General features: G+C 40.0%; 3 protein-coding genes across 5 annotated transcripts in view; 1 reads left to right on the top strand and 2 right to left on the bottom strand.

The window, feature by feature from the left end:
* Nucleotides 1-132: 132 nt before the first annotated feature.
* Nucleotides 133-3,634, top strand: LOC122333748 (RING finger protein 122). The gene is made up of 6 exons (XM_043231521.1): nt 133-363; nt 624-778; nt 1,411-1,456; nt 2,092-2,133; nt 2,227-2,309; nt 2,956-3,634. The coding sequence occupies exons 2-6, from the start codon at nt 669-671 to the stop codon at nt 3,068-3,070; spliced, it is 396 nt and encodes a 131-aa protein (XP_043087456.1). The 5' UTR covers nt 133-363; nt 624-668; the 3' UTR covers nt 3,071-3,634.
* A 239-nt stretch (nt 3,635-3,873) lies between these two features.
* Nucleotides 3,874-6,121, bottom strand: ppiab (peptidylprolyl isomerase Ab (cyclophilin A)). Its single transcript, XM_043231520.1, has 5 exons — nt 5,922-6,121; nt 4,781-4,811; nt 4,588-4,676; nt 4,342-4,514; nt 3,874-4,213 (listed from the first exon to the last, which is right to left on the bottom strand). Exons 1-5 carry the CDS (start codon nt 5,988-5,990, stop codon nt 4,081-4,083), a joined length of 495 nt encoding a protein of 164 aa, XP_043087455.1. The 5' UTR covers nt 5,991-6,121; the 3' UTR covers nt 3,874-4,080.
* A 538-nt stretch (nt 6,122-6,659) lies between these two features.
* zmiz2 (zinc finger, MIZ-type containing 2) overlaps nt 6,660-27,905 on the bottom strand; it is a 41,113-nt gene continuing 19,867 nt past the window's right edge. Inside the window, exons 1-19 of one of the 3 annotated variants that reach the window (XM_043231512.1) lie at nt 23,179-23,202; nt 22,983-23,088; nt 19,327-19,441; nt 18,439-18,632; nt 17,850-18,033; nt 17,025-17,246; nt 16,017-16,211; nt 15,194-15,295; nt 14,793-14,961; nt 13,823-13,964; nt 13,514-13,724; nt 13,286-13,391; nt 12,703-12,860; nt 12,557-12,624; nt 12,099-12,167; nt 11,481-11,725; nt 11,134-11,303; nt 10,015-10,251; nt 6,660-8,867 (exon numbers count right to left, since the gene is read on the bottom strand). In XM_043231512.1, coding sequence (XP_043087447.1) covers nt 8,760-8,867; nt 10,015-10,251; nt 11,134-11,303; nt 11,481-11,725; nt 12,099-12,167; nt 12,557-12,624; nt 12,703-12,860; nt 13,286-13,391; nt 13,514-13,724; nt 13,823-13,964; nt 14,793-14,961; nt 15,194-15,295; nt 16,017-16,211; nt 17,025-17,246; nt 17,850-18,033; nt 18,439-18,632; nt 19,327-19,441; nt 22,983-23,032 — 2,745 coding nt within the window. In that variant the 5' untranslated portion in view covers nt 23,033-23,088; nt 23,179-23,202 and the 3' untranslated portion in view covers nt 6,660-8,759. Of the gene's footprint in view, nt 8,868-10,014; nt 10,252-11,133; nt 11,304-11,480; nt 11,726-12,098; nt 12,168-12,556; nt 12,625-12,702; nt 12,861-13,285; nt 13,392-13,513; nt 13,725-13,822; nt 13,965-14,792; nt 14,962-15,193; nt 15,296-16,016; nt 16,212-17,024; nt 17,247-17,849; nt 18,034-18,438; nt 18,633-19,326; nt 19,442-22,982; nt 23,089-23,178; nt 23,203-27,905 lie in introns of those variants that run through there. The other 2 variants (XM_043231511.1, XM_043231514.1) reach the window with 2 other exon arrangements.

The following is a 27,905-nucleotide window of genomic DNA, read 5'->3' as shown; positions in this document are numbered from 1 at the left end:
ATCATTACTGTTTCTTTTTAATAATGCAATTTCATTTCATGAACGCGAGAATGTATTTTATACGGAGAGAATCACTGAATAATTAGTGAATCGTCTGGTATTTAGGCCCCGCCTCCTGAATCACAGGCGGGGTTTATTGTTTTCTCGTGCATGTGGATATTTATGTCTGTCTGCGGTCCGTTACATTGTTTGATCTGGTCGGGACTTTATTTTATTCACATTTACAGGCTCTCAGTCCTTTAGACGTAAGGACACAGTCAGTGATTCATAGGAGTCGTCTGACGCTTGAACCGCGAGAATCAACAAATCCGAGCATGAAGAACATACACTGAAGTAAAGGCACCCAGGAGCCTGTTTATAATGGTGAGACATCGTGATATTTTTTTTTTTATTATTAATATTTAATGTCATTGTACATGTATTAATAACTATGCTTTCTTTATCATTCAAATGAATCCAAAAGTCCATAGCTTTATGTTAAAAGTACTAAAAAAAATGTAATGCTTTTTCTTCAGTTTCCTGGCTTTTAAAAATAGCTGAATATTACCGTGAGCTTGTTCAGGCTCTTATTGTTATGTAACTCGGTACATGACATATCAATCAAGTTTTGCCTTTTTTTTCAGGGCTTCTTTCTTCACCTTCAGGAAATGATTCATATTTAAAACACCATGCCTCCAGTGACCTCTCAGGAACTCCCTCTCAACATCTATGTGGTCATCTTTGGCACCGGGATCTTTGTTTTTATGTTAAGCTTGATATTCTGCTGCTTCTTTATAAGGTGAGTGTTGAGTGTAGTTTAGCAGAAGAGTAGACTATGCAGATCCCGGGTGACGTTCGTAAAAAACTCCTCTTTGTGGCTGGACTTCATCGGTATTGTCCCGTAAATAACGCCTGTGACAGACTGACAGCCCCAGAGCAGAAAGGACTTCCTCTGGCCTCACGCACTTCCGAACTCGAACAATTCAGGACTAGATTGTATCTCTGTGCTTTTTGTTCACGATGCTATTTTTGACCAAAGGCTTTTGGCTAATGTCATGTCAAACACTAGGAACTACAAACTCTGCCTCGCCACATTTGTTTAGAAACATACGACACAGCACAGCCTTTGCCTATTCTGGCATAGAGGAAAAAAAATAAATAAAAAATAAAAAATAATATATATATATATATATATATAACACACACACACACACACACATATATATATGTATATATAATATTATTTATATATATATATATATATATATATATATATATATATTTTTTTTTTTTTTTTTTTTTACATTTTCTAAATAACAAAAATATGAAGAAAATAAAATGTACTTGTATAATATACCTTTTAAAGTTTCAAATGCTTATTTTGATTTTTTAAAAAGTCGATCATGTTATTGAACTGTTTTTTCTTTGCAGTAAATTGAGACATCAGGCTCGCAACGTGAGAGCTGGATACAAAATGGTGAGTGCATGATGTGGGATAATATAAAATATTTCATCAGAAAATGCTCGACACTTACATCACACTTAAAAACGTCTCAGATGCTGCAGGAGGTAGTGTTACTTTTCTTCACGCTTGAAGTCTCGCTTTGAATCTGCTGGGTTTTTTTCTGGATGCATGAAGTCAGTTCTCCTCAAGGTCACGCAGGTGTCCTATTAGAGGAACCACAGGTGTATAAAATCACATTAACTATCCACACGTTCACTAACCTCCAACACGTTAGGTTTTATATTCATTTTTCAAACTTGCCAATAGTGTGTGTGCACCAGTTTAAAAATGAAACGACGCTTGCCGTGATTTCTTAATTGCACAGACATACTTTGTGCCAGTTACATCCAGTCTCCTTTATTTGTAGCGCTTAATAAAACAGAGATTGTTTTAAAGCAAGCTTAACGTAAAATAAGAGTCAATTATGCCACATTGAAATATGAGACTCATTTTGAGCTATAAAGCAGCTCTACATAAGGATAGTGTCATTGTCCAGTTCAGTTTAATGATCCAAATGAGTTCACAGCAGTGAATATTTCGCTATTCAATATTTACTTTATGTATGTTTTTTGATGAACAAAATATAAACGACAAAATCTTTTTTGCAGGTTGTATTTAAAGACGAAACGACGCGGTTACATGCACACGGGGTAAATGTTTTTGTCTATAATGTTATTTAAAATTGGTAAAGTTTGGAAACTTTAAAGGCTCCGGTTTTCCCTCACGCGCATCGTGTTTCTCAGTTAACATGTGCAGTCTGTTTGGAGGACTTCAGGACAAAAGATGAGCTTGGAGTGTTGCCATGCCAACACGCCTTTCACAAGAGGTAAATCCCTTTTATCATGCTAATGATATTAAAGAAAAGGGGTTCACTGAAGCGAACTCGACGCGGCCTGTAACCCTCAACTGTAAAAAGGCAAGAACTATACAAATAATTATCAAAACGATGCTCTGTTTATCATTAATCCGACCACGTATTCCTCGCCGCGAGCACGCGCTGCAGTTGTGTCTGAATTCTGATTGGCTGTTCCGACTGTGACTCCAACGATATCGTTTCTCTTGGTGATTATTGTTATTTAGGGTGACCGTACATGCTCATTTTTGCAGAGAGGATTTCTAAACGGCCTAAAATGCTGACAAACAACGGCCCTGACTAGACGCGTTAATTGAAAAGTGGCTTGACCAATGGGGTGCAGGCGTCGGACGCAGTCGACCAATCGTGGCGTGCGAGTGGGCGGGATAAGCGCACATAAAATTAACGAGGACTACAAAGATAAAAACAAACATAAAACACGTTTTAGATAACTTAGGAACGAAGAGTATGAGACGTAGCGTCACCCTATCGTAATAGCCGCGGCATGGACTTCTATATTCTCATAAAATCAAAACCTTATTGTTATAGTTCTTGGTTTTTGGACGGGCTAGAGTGAGTAAAAGTGTTCAAATGAATTCCTAATGTTTTGTCGCGCCAGGTGTCTGGTGAAGTGGCTGGAAGTGAGATGCTCGTGTCCCATGTGCAACAACCCCATCAGCGATGCTCTGGGACAAACACACAGTCCAGGAAACCTGCTGGACGAACTGCTCTAACCTCATTAAACATACTTACAATCTAGTTCTCCGAATCGGGCGCCGTTTCTACCTAAAAATCTTGTAGAACTCGAATAGGCCTTTATTTAAAAAGCATTGCTGTTGTAAAGCATCACTTGTAATCTTCTGATATGCCTGGTTTAAAATCTTTGCGGAACGTTTACACACGATATTGTGTGTTAGCGTGTAAGATCACTTGAAAGTATTCACTTAAACCAATTTAAACAATTTTTTTTAATGAACTTGCGTATTTCTGGCCCTGTGTAGTTTATGGTATTAATAAGACGTAGAACACTTAATTTTTGCATTTTTAGACATCAGTTTTTACTTAAAGCAAAACTTTTCTTTGTAAAAGGTATTGTTCGTGTTTTATATGTATAGTTGTGTCTTGTCTATGTATAGCTGTATTATATTTATTAAATATTTTTCTATTTCCGCTTTAGTTTATTAGCTTGAATTATCCTAGTAGGTCAAGTTAAGCTAAAATGGAAAATGCTGCCTTGACAATAGCGGAAATAAAAATCCCTTAATTTTGTAATTTCAAATAAAAGCTTCATGGTTTTACTTTTAGTCCACCTCGTTGAAAACCTCTACAGTAATAAAGTGGCAGAGCACGCCATCTGCTGGACAACGCAAGGAACTGCAGCATTTGCAGAGCCGAACCATAACATTTTAAATGGGCTCCTTTTGAAGACTTCTGTATTACAAGAGGATATCAGCACATAATAAAATGATCTCTCAGAATTATTCAACAACAATTGAGCAGAGCTGTCTGCTCCAAGAAACGACAACACAAAAACCCGTTGAAAGGAATCGTGATCCACCTTTAATCGATGTTTAACAAACCGTGTCCTGGGGACCGTCAGAATACATAAAACAGGACCATGACACAAGGAATAAGCATCTCATTTAGCAATGGTAATTAAAAAAAAAACAAAACCAAAAAAAAAAAAAAAAAAAAATAGTAAGGAATGTGCATGGTTGGAATGGGAAAAGGGAGTGAGAAACAATTATAGTTGGCCACAATCAGCGATCACGATCTTGGCAGAGCATTTTCCATTATTGCTTCCTTTAGCCTCGATGGCATCCACCACATTCAATCCATTCACCACCTTCCCGAACACAACGTGTTTGCCATCAAGCCTGTTCATGAAGAAACAAGCAGCGTTAGCACCGACATCAAAATGGAAATCCTCTAAACGTGTTTTATTCCGAAGAACCTTTACCGCCACGAAAAAGGCAGTACACACAAAAGCTCGTTTAAAATTTACCAATTAGTATCAGCAGTGCAGATGAAGAACTGGGAGCCGTTGGTGTTGGGCCCAGCGTTGGCCATGGACAGGATTCCCTTCCCTCCATGCTTCAGGGTGAAGTTCTCATCTGCAAACTTGGTGCCATAGATGGACTTTCCACCGGTTCCGTTATGGTTGGTGAAGTCGCCTCCCTGCATCACGAGAGCACGACATCGGTGTGTGCGCAAATCACTGGGTCCGACGACAAACGGGTTCAGAACTCACCTGGCACATGAATTTGGGGATGACGCGATGAAAGCCAGAGCCCTTGTAGCCGAAACCCTTCTCGCCAGTGCACAAAGCACGGAAGTTCTCTGTTTAGATGTGGAGACAGTGATGCAGAAGACGACGTTTCTTTAAAAACATTGTACACGCCATTTAAACGTGGAAGAAAAATAAATGAAAATAAGATACTTACCGGCAGTCTTGGGTACAACATCAGCTCTCAGCTGTTTCAAAACAAGAATTTGAAACCCAGCTTAGAACATTCGTGAACGTCAATACATTTCTATTGTCAGATATTAGTTAATTAACTGTTAGTTAGTATCTGGCCATTTTAAATACACAAACTGAAAGAAATTTCCAACCTGTAATTTTTGCCTTCACTTTTAGGCTTTTAATGCAAAATAACCAAAAGGCAACCACGTTAAAATATGCAAAATTATTATTATTAATGAAAAACCATTTATAGTGCACTTTAAAAAAATCTCAAAGTCCAAAAAAAAAAATCATAAAAAAAAAGGTAGAGGTTGGTTTTATTGCTGTATTTAAAATAATGCAGTCTGCATGCTTCGCAGTAATTTGCTTCGTTTCTTTTTAAAAAGTATGATCGCAGTGTTCTTTTGACTAAAAACTGGTTTCGGACCATAACTTTTAATGATACGACAACGATCGCTGGATAAAAATAGCCTGTTATGACGTTAAATGAACTTGAGCAGGTTATGACGCCGTGCATTGGCTGGCATTTCTGCAGCACCGATTCAAGACGTGACCGCAGCCGCTCATTAACTTAATTATCATTTTTGAAGAGGTTAAAACATGACAGCGCGGGGACAAACGTACTGTGAACGAGTTCGGGACGGTCAGCTCACCCCCTCCCTTTTCAAAATGGCGCCTTGGGCTATGAAAAAATGATGGTGAAAATGGCGTCCGCGTTAAAAAAAAAAAAAAAAAAAAACGCGTGCAGCGCTACACACGCGCAGCCTGCGTCTGCGATCACCGAGAACTCCGCCATGTGCGTTTAGCTGTCAGTCTCCTGTCAGTGACAACAGCTCGACTCGCATTCGGTCGGTCGAGAGTCTCAGGTGGACGGACGGCGTTACACTTCAAATCACAACCGGCAACGCTGTAGCGCATGATGAACTGCAGACCGTTACATTGTTGCAGCTCAGGCGCGGGAAACAAAACCGCTAACTCATTCACCAGGTTCACTATAGCGGCGCCGAACAGACATACAAGCGTTCAATGCGATTTTTTTAATGGAAGAAACCGTTCCGAGATAATAAAGCCGCATCACGTCGACGTCCGCCGCGACTCAGTCACTTTTTTTTGTGACCTACCTCCATTTCAATCCTTCCAGCACTCGCTCCATCGATGGTGATGTCAAAATAAACTCTGGGATTGGACATGATGGCAAAAAAAATTCACTCTGTATCGGAAGCTGGTCGTCGAGCGAATCCTACAAAATGCCGCAGCTTGTCGGGATGTAGGATGTGTGCGAAAACGGATATATAGAAGCAGCCAGCAGCCCTTTTTTCAATTGGAACCTATGAAGCCGTGGGACCGCTGAGTGACACGCGCGCTGTCCAATCAGAGGCGGCGCCGATGAATTCGTTAACGCTGCGTTCCGACGCAAAGTTCAGAGGGAGGGCGTTTGATTGACACCCGCGTTGCCCCGTTACAGTAGGTAGAAATGACATCACTGCGTTCCGTCCAATGGCGACGAGGGAATAGTGTGGGCGTGTACCATCGGTCTGTCATGGCGCGAGGGCGGTGGCCAACCGCTGAATCCGCCATTACGGCGCAAAATGCTTTATCACGGACAACGCTTGCATAGAGGATTGAATGCGTTTTTTTATTACACATCTCCTAAATCATCGCGTCCTTGTCGGTATTTAAACGGGCTAGTGAGATAAACGAAGCGAAATTAGTCAAACAAAAGCGTTTTTCTCTCTCCTCACGAAGCTCGTGTTCTTGCGTGACACAGACACCTTCCGTACATGCCCCTTGTGTTCCCGCGTTTTGACACAATGCGGTGCTGCTCTGCTCCTTCTCCAAATAAAGCCAATGAAACGCAATGGGGCTTAAGTCTTTACTTATAAAACATAATGGAAATATTTCACATCTTTAGAAAAGCAAATCGATTTCAATTGTACATGTTTAATTCAATTGATAGAACTTAATGATCCACCAACACATGACAGTCAAACATCTTTTTGAACAGTTTGATCAACAAGTGATGCTGGTTTCTCAGTTTTTCATGATCATGGTCACAGATTTTGATGGTGAATTCATTTTTTTTTCTCTTTCTAACAAATTCATAAACTCTGCTAGTTAACACAGAAGAGAGATGCATACAGGCCCATCAATTATCTTTATAATTATAATAACAATTATTATATAATCAAAGATAAAATTGTATGATACACAAATGACTTCAAACAAACGAAAAAAAAGCACATCCGACGACTCCTGAAGCTCCCTGTATTGTTAATATACAAACTGCACTTCGCTAACGGTGCCCAAAGAGCAATGATAAATAATAAAATCAGACAAGACAGAAATCGACAGCAGACTCATCTCCCCTCCACGCTGAGAAAGCGAGCGCTGAATGGAAAACGGGGGGAATGAAGCGCATGTCTGACATGAGCTCTTGCCATAGTGTTTAAAATGTCCTTTTTTTTCCATATGGGGTTAAGAGAAAGTTCACATCTGCGACAATAATAATACTATATCTGTACATATTTCACATGAATCCCAATGTTTTCCTCCTCAAGTATGAGTGCGGCTATAAACATTAGTCCATTTCCTGTTGTGACGCTACCACCCACCCACCCAGATTTGTCCGAGCAAAATCTCACTAAGGGAAAGTGTTAGTCCAAAAAAATGTCCTTGTGTGCATTTGTGTGTTATAACCTGTCTACAAGGTGCTACTGGGCTGCTTGTGCTCTGTCTGGTTTCAAAGCTTTGTCGACAAAGAGAACTGATTTCCTACTAAATAACAGCCCAAACTTGCATATTTAAAAGCAAGTGAAATGTGTTCGCAAGTGAGGGCGTGATTTGAGCCGACGATGGTCAGGGATAAAGTCCTTTTTATTTTTTAAACAATGCTAAAAAATTCAGACCTCGTGGCCTTAAGCCCACAGGGGAGGAAGACCATTAAAAAAACAAACGAAAAAAACATTAAGGGGAACAAGGAACAGATGAAAACAGAGCAGGGTGTGGCATAAACTTTGTCTTTTGAATTTGTGCCAATATAGTGTGGCTTGAAGTGTGCATGTGTGTGTTTGTGTGGGTGACACAAAGGATGACTCTTTGCCTTCAATTTCCTTCATGTGTAGGCAAATACGGTAACTCTTGAAGGGCTTGGTGTGGTGTGCAAAATGTAATAGTGCGCTTCTTTAATGCTACTGTTTAAGGTCTGACAGGTTGTGATTGCCTCTATTAGCACGTTTAAAAGGAAAAAGGCTACACTTGAGGTCTTCTTCAAGTAAAATTCACTTAAGATCAAGTCATTTGTGGTTTGAAACCATGTTACATCACATGATGCTAGTTTGTGGTCTTCTTTGGGCAAAAAAAAAAAATAAGTAAAACATAAGTCTGCCTGTTTATGAAGAGAGTTACGTTTATGTGGGTTAGTTTCTTCAAGTTACAACAGAGACACTTTGGCTTTCCCCGTGTGATTTCATAAGTGTACTTTAGATCAGCACTGAAGTGAATTTCTCATCTAATTTAGATTTAAAACAGGAGCTGCAATGAAAAGAAACGAAACAGACAATGACCCACCCCACACAATGTCATTTACACCACACGAGTCTGATGTGAGATGAGGAGTCTTTCTACAAATGATTCGAGAGAAGAGCGGGAACTCTTTTAAACTGAAATTCACAATAAAATCTCAACAGAGTTCAAAGAAGCAGACAAACAGTAACATTGTCACAGGAGGAAAAGTAAAACGAAAACGAAACAAAACGAAACGAAAAAAAAAAAAAAGATCTTCGTTGCACCTTCCCATGAGTCACTGCGTTCCAGTCTCGGGGGGGGGACAGTGCCAAGACGCAATCGGATATCTGTTAGGCTTCCCAAAGCTCCCCTCGACGAGCCGGGAGTGTGAGGGGTCAGGGAAGGGTGTGTGTTGGACGGCGATGTGCGACTGATGAATGAGCAGGACGGGGGGCTCAGTTGCTCTCGAACAGAGAGAGCAGGTCATCGTTACTGTTGTTGGGAAGGTCTGGAGGACCCAAGTAAGACAGCAGCTCATCTGGGTTTGTCAGCTCTGGGAGAAGCTGGAAAACAAATAGGGAATTTTGGAGTTAAAAGCCATGCCCGAATCAATACTCAAAACAATCATAAATGCGACAAAGCTGGCTTTTTCAAAAGATTATTTACCTAAAAACGACAGATTCGCAGAGACTTCTTTCACAACAAAAGAATGTTATATAACACTTAAAAACACTGTTTCCAACAGTGCTGGGAAGTCTTTTGAAAAGTTTGTTTAATGAATCAGCTGAAATTGCAAATTTGTGAATCTTTGAAGTAATCACCAGGTCCTGAGTTTAGAGGGAAATCCCTGGAAATTCTTCAATCATGGGAGATAAAGGAGTGGGTTCGTTCAAAATTAAAAATGCTGTTATTATATACTCTCCTTCATGTCGTTCCAAACCCATAGGGCTTTGCTTAATCTTCTAATCTTAATCTTTTTGTCTCTCCAGGTAACCAAAACTTAAAAGATGGAAGAAGAACAAGAACGGAGACACATGGAAGCTCAAGCATACGTCCGTGATGTGAGAGAACAAATGTGTGTCCTTTACAAACGTCCAGTCTTTATCAAATGGGATTTGCTCTGTATGTGTGTTCTATCTGCACAAAAGTCTACATAAAAACCTTTTGTCATATAAAAAGATTGGACTTCTTTAAAAGACTTGGAATAACCGCTCAAATTACATGGATACAATTTTAAGACATCTTTCAGATCTTCTACGTTTTTGTTACCCAGACTTCAATGGAGAGATAGAAATCGCTTTCATTAAAATATCTTATTTTTCGTTTCGAAGTCATACAGGATTAGATAGATACGGGGATAAAATCTCTTTAAATATAGAAGACTGTAACCAGTATTTCAAAATAGTTTGTAAGTGCAAATGCAAGTTTCAAAGCAGATGTGGGGCTGGCCGTTACCCAAAAGTGTTTGCAAAATCTTTCCAAGAAGGAGAACGAACAGCTTTAAGCATGCATAACTGCAGGCATAGGACCTAAATTAAGCAAAAACTGGTGGGAATACGATCATTATGAGTTGGTAGTGGAAGTAAAGGAGGTGAAGTAAAATCCCACAGGAGCGGGCGGTTGTGCTCAAGAGACCTTTAATTTAAAGCGTTGACACTATGGCCAAAAGTCATTGCTTTGATCTGGAACAGATGATTGATTCCGACTTACATCAAGGGCCGGCTCTGAAACGTCGCCGGGTCCCCAAGGGCCCCCAAGCCCAAAGCTGTCTGTGTGCATCCGGGGATTCTGGGAAGAGTTGCGGGAGTGCATGGGTCCACCGGGGCCACCCATGTTGGAGTTACCGTGGAGAGGTTGATGCTGCTGTTGCTGCTGCTGCTGTTGCTGCTGCTGCTGCTGCTGCTGAAGGGGATTGTGGGAAGGGTCCATGCGACTAGAGTGGGGCATCTTTATTCAGGAGGGCAGGTGTAAAGAGAAAAAGGAACGGTCAGTGAAGCTGGAACATGCTGCACGGTGATTTAAAGTGCAAATCCATCTTGTGCTGCTTTTAGAGCGGGTGAGATGTGCCGCGCGAAAAACAGCAGCTGCGAGTGACGGACAGGAACACTGCACTGTGCTGTCGTACACAGAGACATTTGAGTAGCTCTTATATGCTGCAACATACGAGGACGACAGAAACCCAAGACACCAGTAAAACACACTTGGGTATCCAAGGTAAGGGGGTCATTTTTGTACAATACGTGCAGCCATATAGTCAAATACATATATGGTTAATTATTTCATATTGCCTTTTTTTCTTAGACGGATAGATATATAGATAGATAAATAGATCTAAAGATCCAAGTTCTTCCATTATTTCTGTGATCCGGTAAATGTTTAAAACATTTTTTAAACTGGATTCCAGTTAAACTGGATTTAGATAGCACCAGAAATATATTACTATTATTTAGAACAACGTCTGTGATAGGTCACTACTACCAATAATGTAAAAAAAAAAAAATAAAACTAAAATTTTAAGAATAAAATGTGTTTAAAATTTCATTTAAAAAGTTTTTAATACAGTAAACAATTTTTGTACATTTCATTTTTTTTACTTTATTAATAAAAAATATATATTTTTTTAAATAGTTTTTTAATGAGCATATTTTTGTTTTTGCTTTGGTACTGAAATTGGTACCTAGATTTTCACTGGTATGGGTACCGAATATAGAAAAGTTGGTACCATGACATCACTGGTTAAAGGATAGTAAAACTGAAAAAAAATGGATAGAAACAGACAGAGAGACTATCAATTTCGTTTGGTGACAATGTAGAAACAGGAAAGCTCACCTGTCCTGACATTGGGTGTCCCACAGGTTTTTCAGGGGTAAGGAGGCCACTCGGCAGATCAGACTGGTAAGAGAGAGGGGGCGGCCCAGAGGCAAACTCCCCCAGGGTCGGTGTGCCGGGGGCGTTAGGGAAATCCGAGAAGCCTGGTTGGTTGGAATACCCTGAGCCACCTGAAATACATGTATTAGTAAATCAGCTGCATAAATCAATGCTTTTTGTCAAACACTCTACTTTGTATGACCTTTAAAATGGAGTATTTGACTGAAATCCTTACTGAAACCTTTTCGTGTTCTTATAAATGCTTTGGTAGTCACTAAGAGCCCTTTATAGTTGGATGAGACGCATACCTTGGCTGGGATAATCAGGTGTGCTGCTGCTGCCACCTTGTGGCATAGACTGATAGGGTGAAGAGGCCGGGCCTAAAGCTGCAATCATCTCCATGACGCTGGGCAAGATCATATGACTAGGGCTCAGGGTGCGACAGCGTTTCAGGGCAGGACCGTCTGGGTCCTCTTTAATATGCAGGTCTGGTTTCACTGGGACCGGTTTCCAGCTGCACACTGGATCAATGGTGATCTCCTCATAGTCCGAACTAAACACAAGGAGAAAGTAGTTTAAGAACTAGCCTACAGTGGCCAAAAATCTTAAACCTTAAGTACAGAAACCAATTTTTATCGACCCAAACTAGACTATACTACAAGTAGTGGCAATCAGTTCTGACTTTGAAATGCTTATTAAAACAGCCTGGGAACTTGCAAACAACAATTTATGTACTCCGACTCTGGGAAATTGGGTAGATGCCAGCCAATCTTACTGAATATGCCTTTTTCGCTCAGCTCTTGCCATTTTTGTGTGCAATATGCGTCACACGGTCAGGAAAGAGTCCATGGACACGCAGTTTACAGCTAAAAATAGTAGGATCTCTGCATTATCTCTGCAATCACAGAGATTATATAAAAACTTACTTCTGGATGTAGATCAGAATGCCCAACATGTACTGGTCCACTTCTAGCCCCTCCAGAAGGGCTGTTTTACTGCAAAGAACAGATAAGTTTGAAAAAAAAATAGTAATAAAATAATAAAATAACATGTTCAGAAATGCACTTGATGCACAATATATTATTTAGGTAAATTAATAGTTAATTAATTATTTTTATCTTATTAATAAAATTATATATTAAAAGTTCATATTATTATAAACAATAATATATATATATATATGACATGCTATTTTGCCTAAATAAATTACAAAAAAAAAAAAAGACTAAAATCATTCATGTAAATATTAAAATTGTTAATTGTGAATTTAGGCATCATTATAATATATAGTACGAGAAATGCATATTCATTCTAACATTTGTTATAATTTGCCAAACAGCAAAAATGCCATCGCAATGAACTGCAAAATGAGAAAGGTTCTTACTTGCACACAGGACAACGCCAAGTTCCTCTCTCACAGTTGAGCTGCAGGTACGATTCCAGGTCGAAGCACTGTGCACCAACAAAGACGTTAATCACCACAGACATTTACTTTCCTAATCACGTGATTCAAGCAACAGGCCTCCTCACCTGTATATGTCTGCAGTCATGGCCCCTGGCAGGAAGCTGGATGCGTCGGAAGGTGATCGGACACTTGAGCGACACCTTGATGGCCGTCTGTTCCACACCGTCTTCACCATTAAGGCCAGGAGTTCCTGGGATGGTACCGCTACTGAAGTTCCTCTTAACTACGGAAGAACAGAGCAGAACGAGTCTTTTTTTTTGCTTTTATTTGACAGAGATGCAATGCTATTAATACATAAATGTTATCTATATAAATACATTTAAGAATTAAATTTATTTCAGTGATGTAAAGCTGAATTTTCAGAATCATTGCTTCAGTATAACATGATCCTTCAGAAATCATTGCAATACACTGATTTGCTACTCAAGAAGCATTTCTCAATATTTTTAATGTTGAAAAAACCGTGCTGCTTAATAGCTTTGCAAAATTATTTTTAAGACTCTCAGAGTTCCGAAGGACAGCATTAAAAAAAAGAAAAAGAAATCTTTTGCAGCATTATGAATATCTTTACTGTCTCTTTTGATCAGTTTAATGCATTCTTGGTAAATAAAGCATACATTTCTTTAAAAAAAAAAATTGTTCACTCACTCTTAGTGACACAGTGCTCCGCTGGTAGGAGCCTCTTCTTCATCAAACCCTGAAGCACAGAGCGCACAGACGGCCTGTGAACCAGCTGCAGCACGAACAGATGAGACTGCGAGGAAAAAAGAAACAGGAAATGAACTCTGACCAATATAAAACTCTTATTAGCGGGGATGTTCGCAATTAAACAGGCATTTTCTGAAGAAAATGTGCGATGCAAGTCTCTGTACTTACGCAGCAGCAGGCCGTGACCGTTATCTGGATGGTGTTGCGTCCCGGCTGGCACACTTGCTTCAGGTAAAGGGGTTTGTGGGAGGTCTTGTTGTCTCCTCGCTCGATGGTGAGAGGCGTGGCATTGACGCTCACCTGCACCGATGCTGGCCAGTTGGTGTTCATCTGCCGGTCTTCGTGGTGATAGCACTTAAACTGCAGCTCCAGGTCAGGCCTGTTAGACACATGACAGGTCAGATCACACGTTAAATATGACAACACTGACGAACACAAAGACTCCTTGAAGTGCAACTAGGCATGAAATGGTCTGACCTCATCATAAGGGTCTTGTACACGGAGTCTCGCAGCTGGAAGACGTGGTTGCTGACAGCCAGGTTGTGCTCCAATCTGAAGGGCTCCAACACCACCCCGTCCCGTACAGGGAAGGTCAGGCGCAGGTCATCACTGGGGTTTCCTACAGACAGAAGAGTTTCAGTTACTGAGGTACCACACGTCTTTCATTTATATCTCATACGGAAAAAAAACTCCCAATGCAGAGTTGTTATTATCTATAAATAAAACTAATCAAATCTTCAATACAATATATGTATTAAATGAAAAACAGTTTGACATTTCTAATTTAGTTTAAGTTGGATTAAGTTCTAAAATGACAACAAATAAATAGCTAAATAAAAAAATAACTAATAAAAAGATAAAAGTACTCAAGATTATATTAAAATAAAACCCAATTTAAAAATGGATAAAAAAATAGTAGTATGTAAATAATAACACTATCTCTATATGAAGTTTTTTAATTTATTTGATTGAGAATTATTTTAATTTAGGTATTGTATACACTTTTTGAGTAAAAAAAAGGCATTTGACACGACACTTTGAATCCACCAGCAATCTACTTGATAAACTTGTCTTTATATGACGTGATTCAAATTGTTAAGCAAATCACTATATGAAATACTCAATGAAATTTTATACAAGATTGTAATTGCTTAAGTGCAAAGCACGCACAAAAAAAGACTAACATTTTCGTTTCTCTGGAACAATATACGCAGATAAACCGCTCACAATAAAGCCAGTAAAGTTCTGATCATTTAGATTTCATATCTGCCGGAAGTTTTGTTAATTTCTTCAGGTGTTTAAGAGGGAAAAACATGTTTTCAATGCGATAAGCAGTTAATGTGATAGCAAACCATTTTTATTTCCATTTACATCACAGAGAATTCTAAACACATTCCAGAGATAAGGAGAAGGGGAGCGTTGTCTTGCCTGCAGTTTTGAGTGTTACCTGTAGGGGGCTGCAAAGAGTTGATGTTGGGCTTGACGTCATGGAGGAAGGGCGATTTGACGTCTTGGCCAGGGGACAAGTATGGGGTCATCGAACTGCCGGGGGTCATGGGAGGAGTGGGGTTTCCTGGGAGAGGGGAGCTGGGGTATCCTGGCATCGCACGTCCAGGCTGTGAAAGACAAGGCGTGTATGCAGGCATTACAACTTGCTTCCAGATTATCTTTACGGTCAGATTTTCATAACCGATACTGCGCAAAAAAACACATTCAGCTGAGCAGAGTTTGGACCCTGGCTGCCAAAGTCCAGTCGAAGCACTCACACGAAATGGTGAAATATTAACAGGCAGCTCCTACCGACTCACGTTTCAACAAACACACATGCATACGAGAGAGAACACCAACCCCGTTGACGGCGGCCTGGTTGAAGGTGCTGTACCCAGCTCCCGAAACTCCCGAGGACAGACTGCTGTGACTGTTGCCCTGTCCGTTAAACTGGTCCGCCTGCTAAACAAACAAGCAGCTTTCAACATCAGGCTTTAAACATAGCAAGTCCACCCCGCTTAAGCATAATTACAGGGGGTTTGGCGCAGTGCGTTCTGGGATTGCTTCCTCCACAGAGATACATGGTTTAGAAATTTGGCAAAAAGAAGGTAAAATCTTACATTTACACTTTATAGGCAGCTCACCGGGTTTTAGAATGGAGCTTAAGCATGCACTTGTTTCGTGCACACTGCAGCGATATGACATTAGTGATAATCTACCACTGTAATTCCAAACCCGGCGCGGAATTCAAGCCACCCAGGTTGGGTCGCCTTTCACTGGTACTTCCAAAAAATCTTTTCACGACTAGTTGCCTCTTTAAAGTTCACTGCCGTATTTGTCAGTATCAAATGCAGGTGTGTTTCTCCAAAAAACGGCAGCCTGTTTGTCACTAATACGGACAAAAGGAACCTGTTCTTTGGGAAACATGATGCCGCTTGCAGTGTGTCGCAATTTGCATACGTTTTCTGACAGCTTTCAAGGTGAAAATACAGCTAGAAATACAATATTATTATAAGATTACAAGTTTTAGAAAGTACCTAAGTTTGGTTACAAGGGTGGCTCAAGTCTTTACAAGCAGCTCGATTTGAGGTATCACATTTATAGCATGCAGAAGTTTAATACTCAGGGTTTTTTTCCAAATCCTAACTGTAAGCACGAGCAAAAATAGCCATGATCTTTGTACCTTGTAGTACTGGTTGGGGTTTCCTGGTCCTGCAGGATACTGGCCCATATTGGGTTGCTGGAGGGGCATTCGGTGGGTTGGGTAAGACGGGGAAGGAGCGGACCTCTGTGGTCCAGGGCCATGGTACTGCATTGGCTGGCCTGGGTACGGGCCCCCACCTCCCATCCCGGGACCGTACTGCTGACCCGGAAATCCCTGCAAGGGGATAGTTAGCACTATGATAAAATTTTTTGTCTAAATTTATGTTATGATTTATGTTACAGAAAGTAGTTTTGAAGAGTCAACATCTAGTTTAACTGTACTCAACTAGTTATGTTATCTCAACCTTTTAAACACAATAGCAAGGAACCACACTAATGCAGTGTCGCTATTCTTAACTAAAACTATAAGAAGCAACTAATATTGATAATTAATAATAAAGCAAATACATTTACTGAAAGTAAAAAAACTAAAACCAAATGTATAAAAACAACAAATCCAAAATAGTGATAAACACTGTAACAGTATGTTGTAGTTGTTATGTGATCCACAGCCTACACAGGCACCACCCGAACTGAAAGAAGTCCTAAATCTTCATAAATGACTGACTTAGAACACACTACGAATGAAGCAACTAAAAAAACCTTGCCAAAACCCTTGAAATTCATGACATACAATTAGTTTTGGTAGAACACAGCTTTGCAATGATGCAATATGTTATGATAATCTGTATTCTGGTTTTATTTTCTTCATGAGCACAGTTTATTATATAACAGTGCATTATACAATAAAATCAATGAGGTCTTTATTAACCGAAAACGTATAATATCAAATAAATTACAAACAACATATTGGATGACTTTCCATGAGCTCATCATAATCATCTGTAAATTATACACATGCTGCTTTTATATCAGAAAACATGTCTGTTGTCAGACAAAACTCTTTTTTTTTTTTAAATATGGTTTTTAGGTTTTGGAACAGAGCTACTGTAACTGATCAAGTTGGTGAGCTTGAATCTCCACTCACATCAGAGTTGTAGGGGCGCTTCAGGCCCTGTTGGTGGCGTGGAGGACCCTGCTGGCCTCCAGGGTAGACGGCATGCTGCGGCAACCTCTGGCCCTGCTGTGGGTACATGGGTCCCATGGAAGGGGGTCTGGAGCCAACCATTCCAGAGGGGGCCATGCCGGGTGGGCCCCGAGGTCCGGAGTGCGACAGGAACTGGGTGTTGTAAGAGGAAGCACCACCCATCTGCAGGGCAAAACAACACAAAGATCCACACCCATCAGAACCAGAGCTGGGTAACAATGGCTGGAGACGTGCCTGCTGCCGTGACTTATGGCCGTCAGGCCCTGGGCATGAAAGGGAAACGGCAACTAGGTCACCACCGTAAACAATCAAAAGTCCTGTGTGGCCGTGATGTCTGCCGTCTAAACCCGGGCAGACAGGCGGCATGTGAAATCTGCTGGAAAAACGAGGGGAAAATACTTTGCTTTTTGTTTTTTTTGCCAATAATTAAAGCCATGTTTTTGGAATCAATGCTTGTTCATATTTCTTCGTCCAGCAGGGGGCGAATTGAGCGCTACGAAACCAGAGGTTACTGTGTGTCACACAGGATAGTAATTGCTGAAGTGCAAAGCATTTTACACACACGCACAGCCAAAAAGCTGAAGCAGAGTTTGCACCAATCAGATTACCAGAATGCAAAAGCAAATATTAAACAAGGGGACGCGATTCATCACTGAAACATTTAAGCATTGCGAGATCTATTCCAGTGACCTTCCCTTCAATGCCGTTCACAGTCACAAAGGTCAACCGCACTTAATGTGAACACAAACAACTCAAGTCTCTTACAGGCCCGTAGTTTAGCTCCTGGTTTTGCTTCTCCTGTATCGCAGCGACAGTTGCTGTGGCCGTGGCCGTGGCCGTAGCAGCGGCTGCAGCCACGGCAGCAGCGGCAGCCGCTTGGGTGAAGTCGGTGGGCGGGCGGACTCCGTGGGGCGGCATCCCGAGGGAACCCCCTCCGTTATTCGGGTAACTGAAGAGGAAAGAAAGAAGATTGGTCATGACGAAAGGTTATGTATTGCACTGCACGCGTGTCACAAAATAGCTGCTGAATAACGTGACCCGGCATAATAGTAGAATGTGGCGTAAGTGGAGCTGATTATTCACGTTGTCGTGGCAGCAAGGTGTTGGTCTGGCGAGCCAAGGGGGACGCTGACTGCTCCGAGTCAGTGATTCACAAGATTTATTGCGATGCAAATTGATCTTAAGGGACGCCAGCGTGCGTGTGTTTTTGTGAGTCAGCGCAGGGGAGGGACGTTACAGCGCACACAGCCCCCACTGCGCTGACGTTCACTGGCTGCCTGACGTCACGCAACTCCCACGAGGAGCAGAGTCTAAATACAGCCTCACAGACACTGGACAATATTTCTTTCCTCACCTGCCCCCATATCCAGGCCCGGCCGGGTATCCCCCGCTGGGCCGTCCGTACATGCCCTGCTGCATGAAGCCCTTGTTGGGCTCGGGGTAGCCCTGCTGGCTCATGAACTGAGGGGAGTTCATGCCCGGACTGTTGCCAGGCATCATGTGACCACCAGCTGAGTTTCCGCCTGGACCCATGGGAGCACCAAAAACCTGCCAACAGGTTTTTGATTAGTCATGAACGTAACTGGACATTTTTTCTTAGCAATTATATGCATTATATGATGTGTTTACATTTATATAATATATATTATAACAATATATTTATACATTAACAAGCTATATATATATATATATATATATATATATATATATATATATATATATATATATATATATATATATATATATATTTTTTTTTTTTTTTTTTTTTTGTTTTTTTTCTTTTGTCTGTATTATTACCTAGTGTTTACTTGAATTATTTCAGGAAAACAAAGCAAATTGTTTAATTCAGAAATACTTAATTGCATAATGAATAAATTTTTAAAAAGGTTTGGAAAGTAGGATATAGGACTGAGTCAGACGTGACCAAAAGAAACAATGTTTTGATTATTAATTACATTTCAATTGTATTATAATAAATAATTAAATTTAAAATGTGATTTCCGACAATTAATTGATATTGTTTAAAGTAATGAATATTTATGAATTACTGCAAGTATTTCTCAATTAAACAAAAGCTCTGAATGATACTAAATGGCCTGTTAACTGGATCTGCTGATTCACTGAAAACAACAAGAATGTTTTGTTTGAGAAGCAGACATGAGCAGGACATCCCTGGAACATGCAGTGCTTTCTTTGAGGTAAACAAGCTGGTGACATCATCGTGGCGTATGGCCCTTCTTACCTGGCTGGGTGAAGGATTGGTTACCCCCCACACTGTGGTTACCACAGAGAGGGAGCCGGCAGGCTGATTGGGGCCTTGCTGCCAGGGGACAGGATCATATGGGTAAGAGGCGTCACTGCGGAGAGAAAGAAACACACGGACACCGGGGTTATTAATGCATCTGAGTGCTTCCTGTGTAAAACGCCCTTAATTCACTTCTCACTGATCCACCTTGCATTATCCACATAATTTTCCATCTACGTCTTTTGTGCTGGTATGATATCAGCATATGGTGTGAAGTGTGAGTGTGAGAGAGAGAGAGAGAGAGAGACGATCTTTCTGCGACTTCAGACGTGCCACAGGCACATGCTCTGGAGGTACTCGGCACAATGTTTCCATGGCGACTCCACAGTCACTTAGAGACAGGAAAGAGTAACGATGCCAAGGGAGAGGGGGGTGAGAGAGTAAGAGTGTGTGTGTGTGTGTGTGTGTGTGTATCTAGTGTTTTCTGTGTAACTGGATCAAACCAGATCGCTCTCAATAATCGCTCGCCATATTTCCATAATTAGCCAAACTACATCACACGCTGATTAGAACAGGGAAACATGGATAGTTGGAGTCAACGCCATATTTAATTTGACTTGAATGACAACGAGGCTGTGAGAGATGAATGTTGTGAAGCAGTTGTACTGTTATGTTCACCGTTCCTATGGAAAGCATGTAAAGATTAGACCTAAGTTAAAGCTGTGAGATCTGTTAAATAGACTACTAAGGTACATCTTCCCTTCACAGCCTTTCATTCATGTTATTATATATGGTGTATATCCTCATGAATGGGCTAAAGGTGCACATGTATGGCTCCAGATGAATAACATTAAACTATCAGGTAACCATCAAAACTTGCACCATAATCTGCATTTTAGGGACTGGGAAAAAGGTCTTGATTTAGAATGGTTCCACTGAGGACAAAAAAGATGGGAACTACTAAAAAAAAAACTACTAGATAACATGTTTTATGAACTGTAACAATGCATGGTCAAACCATAACATGCAAACAACACTCAACATTGCAAGTCCAAGTGACTTGAGAGAATCATATTTTAAGAAAAAAAAAAATGGTGGAAAAAACCATCAGTGACTGTCATGCATCTTCAAAACAACTTGAATAATTCATCATCAGAAGTTCAGCTAAGAAGCCAAATGCATCTTTTATTGTCGCCGTAAATGCAAAACCAAAGGAAAACAGACACTGTCATTCAAAAGTTTCAGGGTCAGGGTTTTTATTTTTTTTGGAATGAAATTAATACTTTTAAACCAAAAAGGATGCATGAAATTGATCATAAGTGGCAGTTAAGACGTTTATAATTTTCTAAAAGAATTCTATTTTTAGAAAATGATGTTCTTTTGACCCTTCCATTTATCAAAAGAATCCCTAAATTAGCTTTTACCAAAAAGTATAATTATGCTGAACACCACACAAATAAATTACTATTTTAAACATATTTAAAAATATATAGAGATAACATAAATATATATATATATATTACATATTTATATATTACAATCTTGAGAGTTAAATAAGTATAATTACCAAAAGCTTGAGTTTGTTAAATGCCCTCTAAATGCTCTTATTTTTGTCACAGTATCAACAGCAATTTAATTGTAATACTGTGATGCACTGCAATATATTCAATAAAGTGACTTAAATTAGATTTAAACACTTAAAATACAGTTTAAAAGCCAGTAAATCATCTCAGGTCACTACTCATTGGCAGGGGTGCCAAAAACCTTGGACACCGAATGGGAGCATTCCAGGTAAAACCTATCCAAGCGGCAACAGCTCAACTGTATCAAGAAAATTAAACCTGCGAGGGTTTATCGAGTGATAACTGGCTCTGAACAGCTTCTCACCCGAACTGACCCGAGACACCTCAACCCCAACTGCCACATGAAAGACTCCTCTCTTTAAAGCCCTCGAAGAAAGCCGAGATCCTCTTCTTGACACATTTCCACCTCGACCTGCGGCAAAGTATCCGCTGGCTCGCAGCCCACAGGATATTGAGGTTCCAACAAAGGCTCAAAGGCTCGTTGAGGCTGGTCATTGCACTGCCGGGGCAAATAAACAAACTCAACTATCGGTGGCTTAGAGGCATTCCATAGGAGGCAGAGGTTTCTCTTAAAGTTCTTCTGCAGGAAAACCACCAGATACCCCTGCTCTCTGAAACAGGAAACTGTGGTTTCAAAGCCAAATCCTGCAGCAGCCAATCAGCAGCCGAGAGACAAAGCAGCCAATCAAAAAGTAAAAAAAACCCAACCTAACAATCATGCAGATTGAGAGCTCAGTAAATGAGAGGAGAAGGTGTGGGCGCGAAGATTTAGATTGGGGCCCAATGCATGTGCCACTGCGGGCGATTTATCTTCAGTGTACTGCAATGAGAGAACGAAACGCCAACTCTCACTTTTTCTACATGTTCAGACTGTTTGCTTCATTATCGGCTCTAAAGCAACATAATTCCTTTTATGTGCTCAAATATCAGTTAAACTCATGAAAATGTGCCAAGTACATGTACCTACAGTATCCTGCAGAACATCATATACTAACTATTTAAACGACCAACTTACTATGAAAGCTCTACCTGAAAGTACCAAGCTAATTATGTCTTCATGTCATTCCTTTAATTGGTTAAAACACATGAACACGGAATGTCCATGCAGAATTTTTTTCAAATAATAAAAGTGAATATTAAATATATTAAATGCATATATATATATATATATATATATATATATATATATATATATATATATATATATACTCATAGAATTGTATATATATGTTCATAGAATTTTTGGCTACTGCTACAAATATACCTGGGCTACTTAGGACTGGTTTTGTGGTCCAGGGTTATATTATATTATGTGTAATATCAATTATATATGAAAAATATATATATATATATATATATCTTACATGTCATATATTAACATGTAATACAAAATTGCAAAATAATTTTTTTAAATAGAAAACAACTTAATTTACATGCCATTTATACTGCTGTTGACTTTCATTTTAGGCATAACATCATCTTTGCCTTTTGCTTCACTTCCCTTTGTGTTTCACGGAAGTCAGTCAGTCATGTGTTTAAAATGACATGAGGGTGAGTAAGTGATACTCATCAATTTGAGTGTCCCTTCAAAAATAAAGGTTCCAAACAGAACTAAATAAAAAATTCCAAAGAACTTTTGAACTTGGAATCTACAGAAAACCCACAGATGTACTGGTACTTCACCTACAGTGTAACATCAGGAAATGTTTTTCTCTCCAAATAACTATAAAGCACTCCTTCAAATAGACTTTAGAATAGACCGAAAACAACAACCTGATAAAAGAAAAAAACAACAACACAATTAGACCGCACACCAAGGCTAATCCCATCCAGATAAGGCAGCAAAACAATAAAAACATGTTGCTTCACTGAAGTTATTCCCTAATAGTAGTTAAAGGATGCAAAATCAAGAATCAAAACATCAGCGCTAGGGTTCAGACAGTTAGGTGAAGCGCTCAGGGAAGCAGGTGTCAGTTTGAGAGTTCAGAATGTCGTTAGAGAGGAAACGGTGGGTGCGAGTCACACTTTGACTCGCAGCTGCAGCGAGCTGACGCGCAGGGAGCTACTGACCTGTGTGGCGTTGGAGGCAGGGCAGGTTTCATGGAGTTGATGGGGTTCATCGGAGGAAGCTAGGGGTCTATGGGACACCCCGAATCTCCTCAACCTAGCAGGCAGTCTGCAAAAGAAAGAAAGGAATGAAGAAAGGGAGACACGTTAGACTGACAGCACTCAATCAAAACAAAGGCTCCGTTCCGCTGTGACTCACTGAGGCAGACGTGCAATGCCGCCGTAGTGGCTTTAACCAATTTCATTCGGAGGGCTCTCGGCTGGCTGCGGTTCTGCCCAGAGGCACGAGGGGTTAATCAACAACTGACTGCGCCAGCACATCTTTCATGCGCTTTGATAGGGTGGGTTTTGCAATCGCTTCCTCGAGTTGGAGCCCTTCCACCAATCACGGTTTAAAAAGGAGCCAGCGCCGCACACAAAGGACCAAGACTTGACAGCATGTGGCATTTCTCGGGCTTCTGCACCGCAGTCGAGAGAATCTCGAGACTGCAGCACCCGAGACAAAAGCCGGTGCAAAGCTTGGGCTTTAAAACGGAGCGAAGGGTCGCGGCGGTGGACGACCCGAGCGCTACGTCTTACTGCAGGATCCTCGCGGTCTTCGCGGTGACGGGAGAAGCCGGGGAAGGAGGGAGAAAGGGAGGGAGCGAGGGCTATTTATAGCACGATTTGATTTCAAAAAGAAAAGAGATGTGGAAACACGGCGGTTCTCATGGCCGCCACCGCTTTGAGATCCGAGCCCTCTGCGAAGATAACGCCTTCAACCCCGCTCAATTATTTAAGTCATCAGGGAGCTTGTTCCGACCGAAGAGGGTGCTTCTTTGTGCCTGTGCGTTTAGATTGTACAACGTTAATAATGACAACAAGACCCCCTCCACCCCACCCCACTGCCTCTCCGTCTGTCTCCGCTCTCAGGGGTGAAGCTTGATTAGCGCACATGCTAATTTGCCGCCAACATCAGTGGCTGTCAGTCCCCCTACACCCCTAAGACTCTCTCCACCCCCTCAACATCCCTCTCCGCTTCCATTTTCTTCTCCTTCCTTACAGATTTAGGTCAGACACCCCACAGCTTGAAAAGAAAGGTGGATGAACGCGGCAGCGTCGAGGGGGGCTGCAGGAAGAGTCACTCAGAGCAGTGACAGAGTTGATCAGAGAGAGGTTCACCTACAGCGATAATGAGAGGATCGAGCGGAGGATGAGAAAGGGAGGTGGGCGGCAGCGACAAAATGAGATCCTCCATTGTCGTGTTTTGATAACCACTTGACTGAAGCAGGCTTAGCAATATTTACATGCTCGCGTGGCCGTTTTCATTAGCAATTACACCAGCTCCGTCCATGTAAAGAGCCGTTTATTAAACTCGTGCCTGATTTCAGCCTTGTTGTGATGGTGTACTTAAGGATTTGTCTTATGGTTTGTGCATGTTCTTACAACTACGAATGCATAATAAGAAGACCAAAAAAAGACTCCCTTCACCACTACCAAAATAATTCACCTCAAAATATCCAGATTATATTAAATATAGATTAATATGTGCACACACACACACACACACACACACACACACACACACATATATATAAACCAATAATTATTTCAGAATAGTAATAAAATATAAATCTAAGAAATTAAAATAAAATAGCAATAATAAAATCAGTAATCAGTAAATTGCATGTATAATGTAACTTACATAATATTTTATTATAGGAAAAGTGGCCACAGCAGTAGTTAGAAAGGCATGAACCTCATTTTACAGTGAAAATAAATTTTTATAAAAGTTATTTAGAAAATTATTTTAAAATAAATGAAAAATAAAATATTACGATAAATGTAATATGTATTTTTATTAAAAATACTAATAATCAAATATAATCAGTTAAAATAAAATTTAAATATTTTCATTAAAAAAATAAAAGCCATAGCATGAGCTGCAATGGTTGCAAAAAGTAATTAAAAATGTCAGAAGATTAAAAAAAACGAAAATACATTTACAAAATTTTAAACAAGCTCGCAATGCACTGTGGAGCTTCTTTCACTAAAACAAATTCCTTGTATGTGTAAACATTTCTTGCAATAAAGCTCATTATGATTTGATTACATTTCAATCTCAATAAACTGAAAAATGTCTTTTTAATCCAATTAATTGCTTTAAAATGTACATATTTATACACAGTAGTCAACATTTGAAGTGGATAAAAACCTTTCATCAAAGTTGCACTAAAACCTAAAAGCGTTCTTGTTTTAGGACTACTTTGATGAGCTTTTCTGATCCACTTCAAATGACTACTGTATATCGCATCGATAGTCTGATAAAAGAAAAAGTAAGTGGTGTTTGCCCTCGCAAAATTCACTGCCTCAATTTGAAGACAGCAAAAGCTAAAGATCTCTTACTGTTGCAGGGCAAAATAACTCAGCCTCATATCTCTAGATTTGATAAAAGGCCAGTAACAATTATCAGCTCTCTGCATCAAGCCAAAATGCCTGTTTACTACTTTTGATTTCTGGAGCTGGTATCAATGAAATGCATTACCTTACAGCTCTCCAGATTAATTAACCGCTGAGTGACGAGCATTAATGGCGTTTAATTAGCCCAGTGCAGCGCTGCCCACCCCTCTAATCATTAATCTCTCATATTGGAACAATCCTTCAGTGAAGGAGCATCTATTCAAACAGTGGACAACAGTAATCCATCCACTCTGGAAACACGATACGGCGCCAGCGAGGAACACACACACACACACAGTTAAAGACCCCACGATGTAGCTTCAACACCGCATGCTTTCCTGTGTTGACATTTCCTATTATAACAAAGTTTTAAGTCACAGCCACGCAGCTTGCTACAATGTAACATTTTCATTCTACAAAGCATCCGATTGGATGAAAAAAATTGCACACGCCCCTGAGTGCAAGATGAGTCATCAAAATTTCAGTCAGTCATCCCAGTAGAGAAACAGAAATCAAGTTTTTGGAAACTTTCAAAACATGAGGTCTTTTAAAGCATACCCCCACACCAAAGTAAACATCCCAACACCACACACGTGGCAAGCGCTACCGCGAGCCAAGGTTTGCTCAAACCGTCGCACACGCACACTCTCGAAGCACTAGGTCTTATTTTGTGCTGTGAAATAACCCGGTTCAGCATCTTTGCTTATTGCTTTCCCTTCGCTGTGTGACGGATAACAGCACAAACAGTTCTTGCCCTGGAATGAACAGAACACACTGTTCTTCAGTCCTGGGCTCCATCTAGCCCCCTCCTCTCTTTTCCTCTAGTTCCACCCCTGGCCTGCAGTGACCCATTCCTGCTGGGCTTCCCTCCCTTTCTCCAATTCCTCCTACACGTGGGCCATCCTTTCTTTCTCGTACTATTTCCCTCGCTTTGACTTTCTTTACCCTTCGTGGCGCGTCAAAGACACAGAGTCTCTTCCCGCACCCATCCGACAGCACCGTTCGGTCTGGGACAGCAGGGCAAGACGGCACCGCAGGGGTGTTACCGTTAAAGGCACGAAACGCCTCTGCTTTTTTGCCAAGCGCCACACAAAAGCTCGCAGGCCTTTGATTTCTGATAGGCCGGAGAAATGCCTGTGCGTCAGCGCTCTTGAAATGAAGTGCAGATTCAGCTTTGTACAGGGTCTGCGCTTTTAGAGGACAGAACCCGAAACACAGCACAGGTTAAGAGAGTATTCTAGGAACCAGCGAGACTTGGGATAAAAAGGACTATCGCTCTGCACCTGAATTCGCATTTTTTAACACTTTTTGAAACTAGAATGTGTGTTTTCTGCATCACTAGCGGCACCAAATGAAATGAACAACTCTGGCTTGAAGGTGTGAGTTTGCAACAGGATTACCTGTTTAACCAAACAATAGAAGGCAAGTAGAAAATAATTTTCACCTTTTTGGTGCTGCTAGTGTTATGGAAATCAAGTGTTCTTAGTACTGGCGATTAAACATAATTATTTGTACGAACAAATCTAAAATATAACAATGAAAATCAAAAACTAAACTTAAAAAAATAAAATAAATCAAAACTAAAATATAAAAATGGTCACAAATTAAATGTAGTTTTGAATAAATGTTGAATAACAATAACAACAACAACAATTATTATTTGTTTTTATCATGATTCTGTATTTTAGTTTTGGATAAATGGTAAGAAAAACTAGCTTTTAAACTATAATAATAATTATTATTGTTATGTAACTAAGGTAATGCAAGTATTATTAATAATAACAATAATAAAAATAAATAATTATAAATACTATCAGTATTTAAAATAAGTTAAATAATTATTAATAATTAAAATATAAATTTGTTATTTATTAGATCAAAGGGTATTTATTAATTAATGTATTAAATTTGGCAATGCTAAAATACAAAGAGAAAAAGTACAGTGTATAATTGAAATATAATTGAAAAACATACATTTATTATTTATTATATTTGGTAACAATTATATATATATATATATATATATATATATATATATATATATATATATATATATATATATATATATATATATAAGTAATAAATAATATAAATATATAAGTAATAACATAAAATATATATAATAAAGATAAAAAAAAATACATTTAAAAACACTGAGAAAAAAATGCAACACTGAATTTGAAAAACACAACTAAAGAAACAACTTCAACAAAACAGTGTATTTGCACCTTTTTTTTTTTCCATCTAACATGACAGTGCTTAAGAGCCAGCAACTTCAAACGAAGGACAATCCCAGTGCATCAGTAAGAACAGTGGTAGCTAAATACTAGCTGGGAAACCGCCTGTCTAAAAATCCACAATTCGTCTGCCTGCCAAATGGGGGAGCGCCTTGGATCACATGGTTAGGCCTACCCTCCCCCACGTAGCTGAAGCCAGAGCCGAGAATGCTGCCAAACAGAGAGAGAGCGACAGAAAGAGAGACGGAGA

Source organism: Puntigrus tetrazona, unplaced genomic scaffold (genome assembly GCF_018831695.1).
Source record: "Puntigrus tetrazona isolate hp1 unplaced genomic scaffold, ASM1883169v1 S000000373, whole genome shotgun sequence".
NCBI lineage: Eukaryota > Metazoa > Chordata > Actinopteri > Cypriniformes > Cyprinidae > Puntigrus > Puntigrus tetrazona.
Note: the sequence above shows the minus strand (reverse complement) of the source record. Positions and strands in the feature narration are given on the sequence as shown.

Coding starts and splice junctions, on each gene's coding strand:
- LOC122333748 (XM_043231521.1), top strand. CDS start 669: ATGCCTCCAGTGACCTCTCAGGAACTCCCTCTCAACATCTATGTGGTC. Junction 1,457..2,091: donor TGAGAGCTGGATACAAAATG/GTGAGTGCATGA, acceptor TCTTTTTTGCAG/GTTGTATTTAAAGACGAAAC. Junction 2,134..2,226: donor CGCGGTTACATGCACACGGG/GTAAATGTTTTT, acceptor CGTGTTTCTCAG/TTAACATGTGCAGTCTGTTT.
- ppiab (XM_043231520.1), bottom strand. CDS start 5,990: ATGTCCAATCCCAGAGTTTATTTTGACATCACCATCGATGGAGCGAGT. Junction 4,677..4,780: donor TGTTGTACCCAAGACTGCCG/GTAAGTATCTTA, acceptor ACATCTAAACAG/AGAACTTCCGTGCTTTGTGC. Junction 4,515..4,587: donor TCCCCAAATTCATGTGCCAG/GTGAGTTCTGAA, acceptor CTCGTGATGCAG/GGAGGCGACTTCACCAACCA.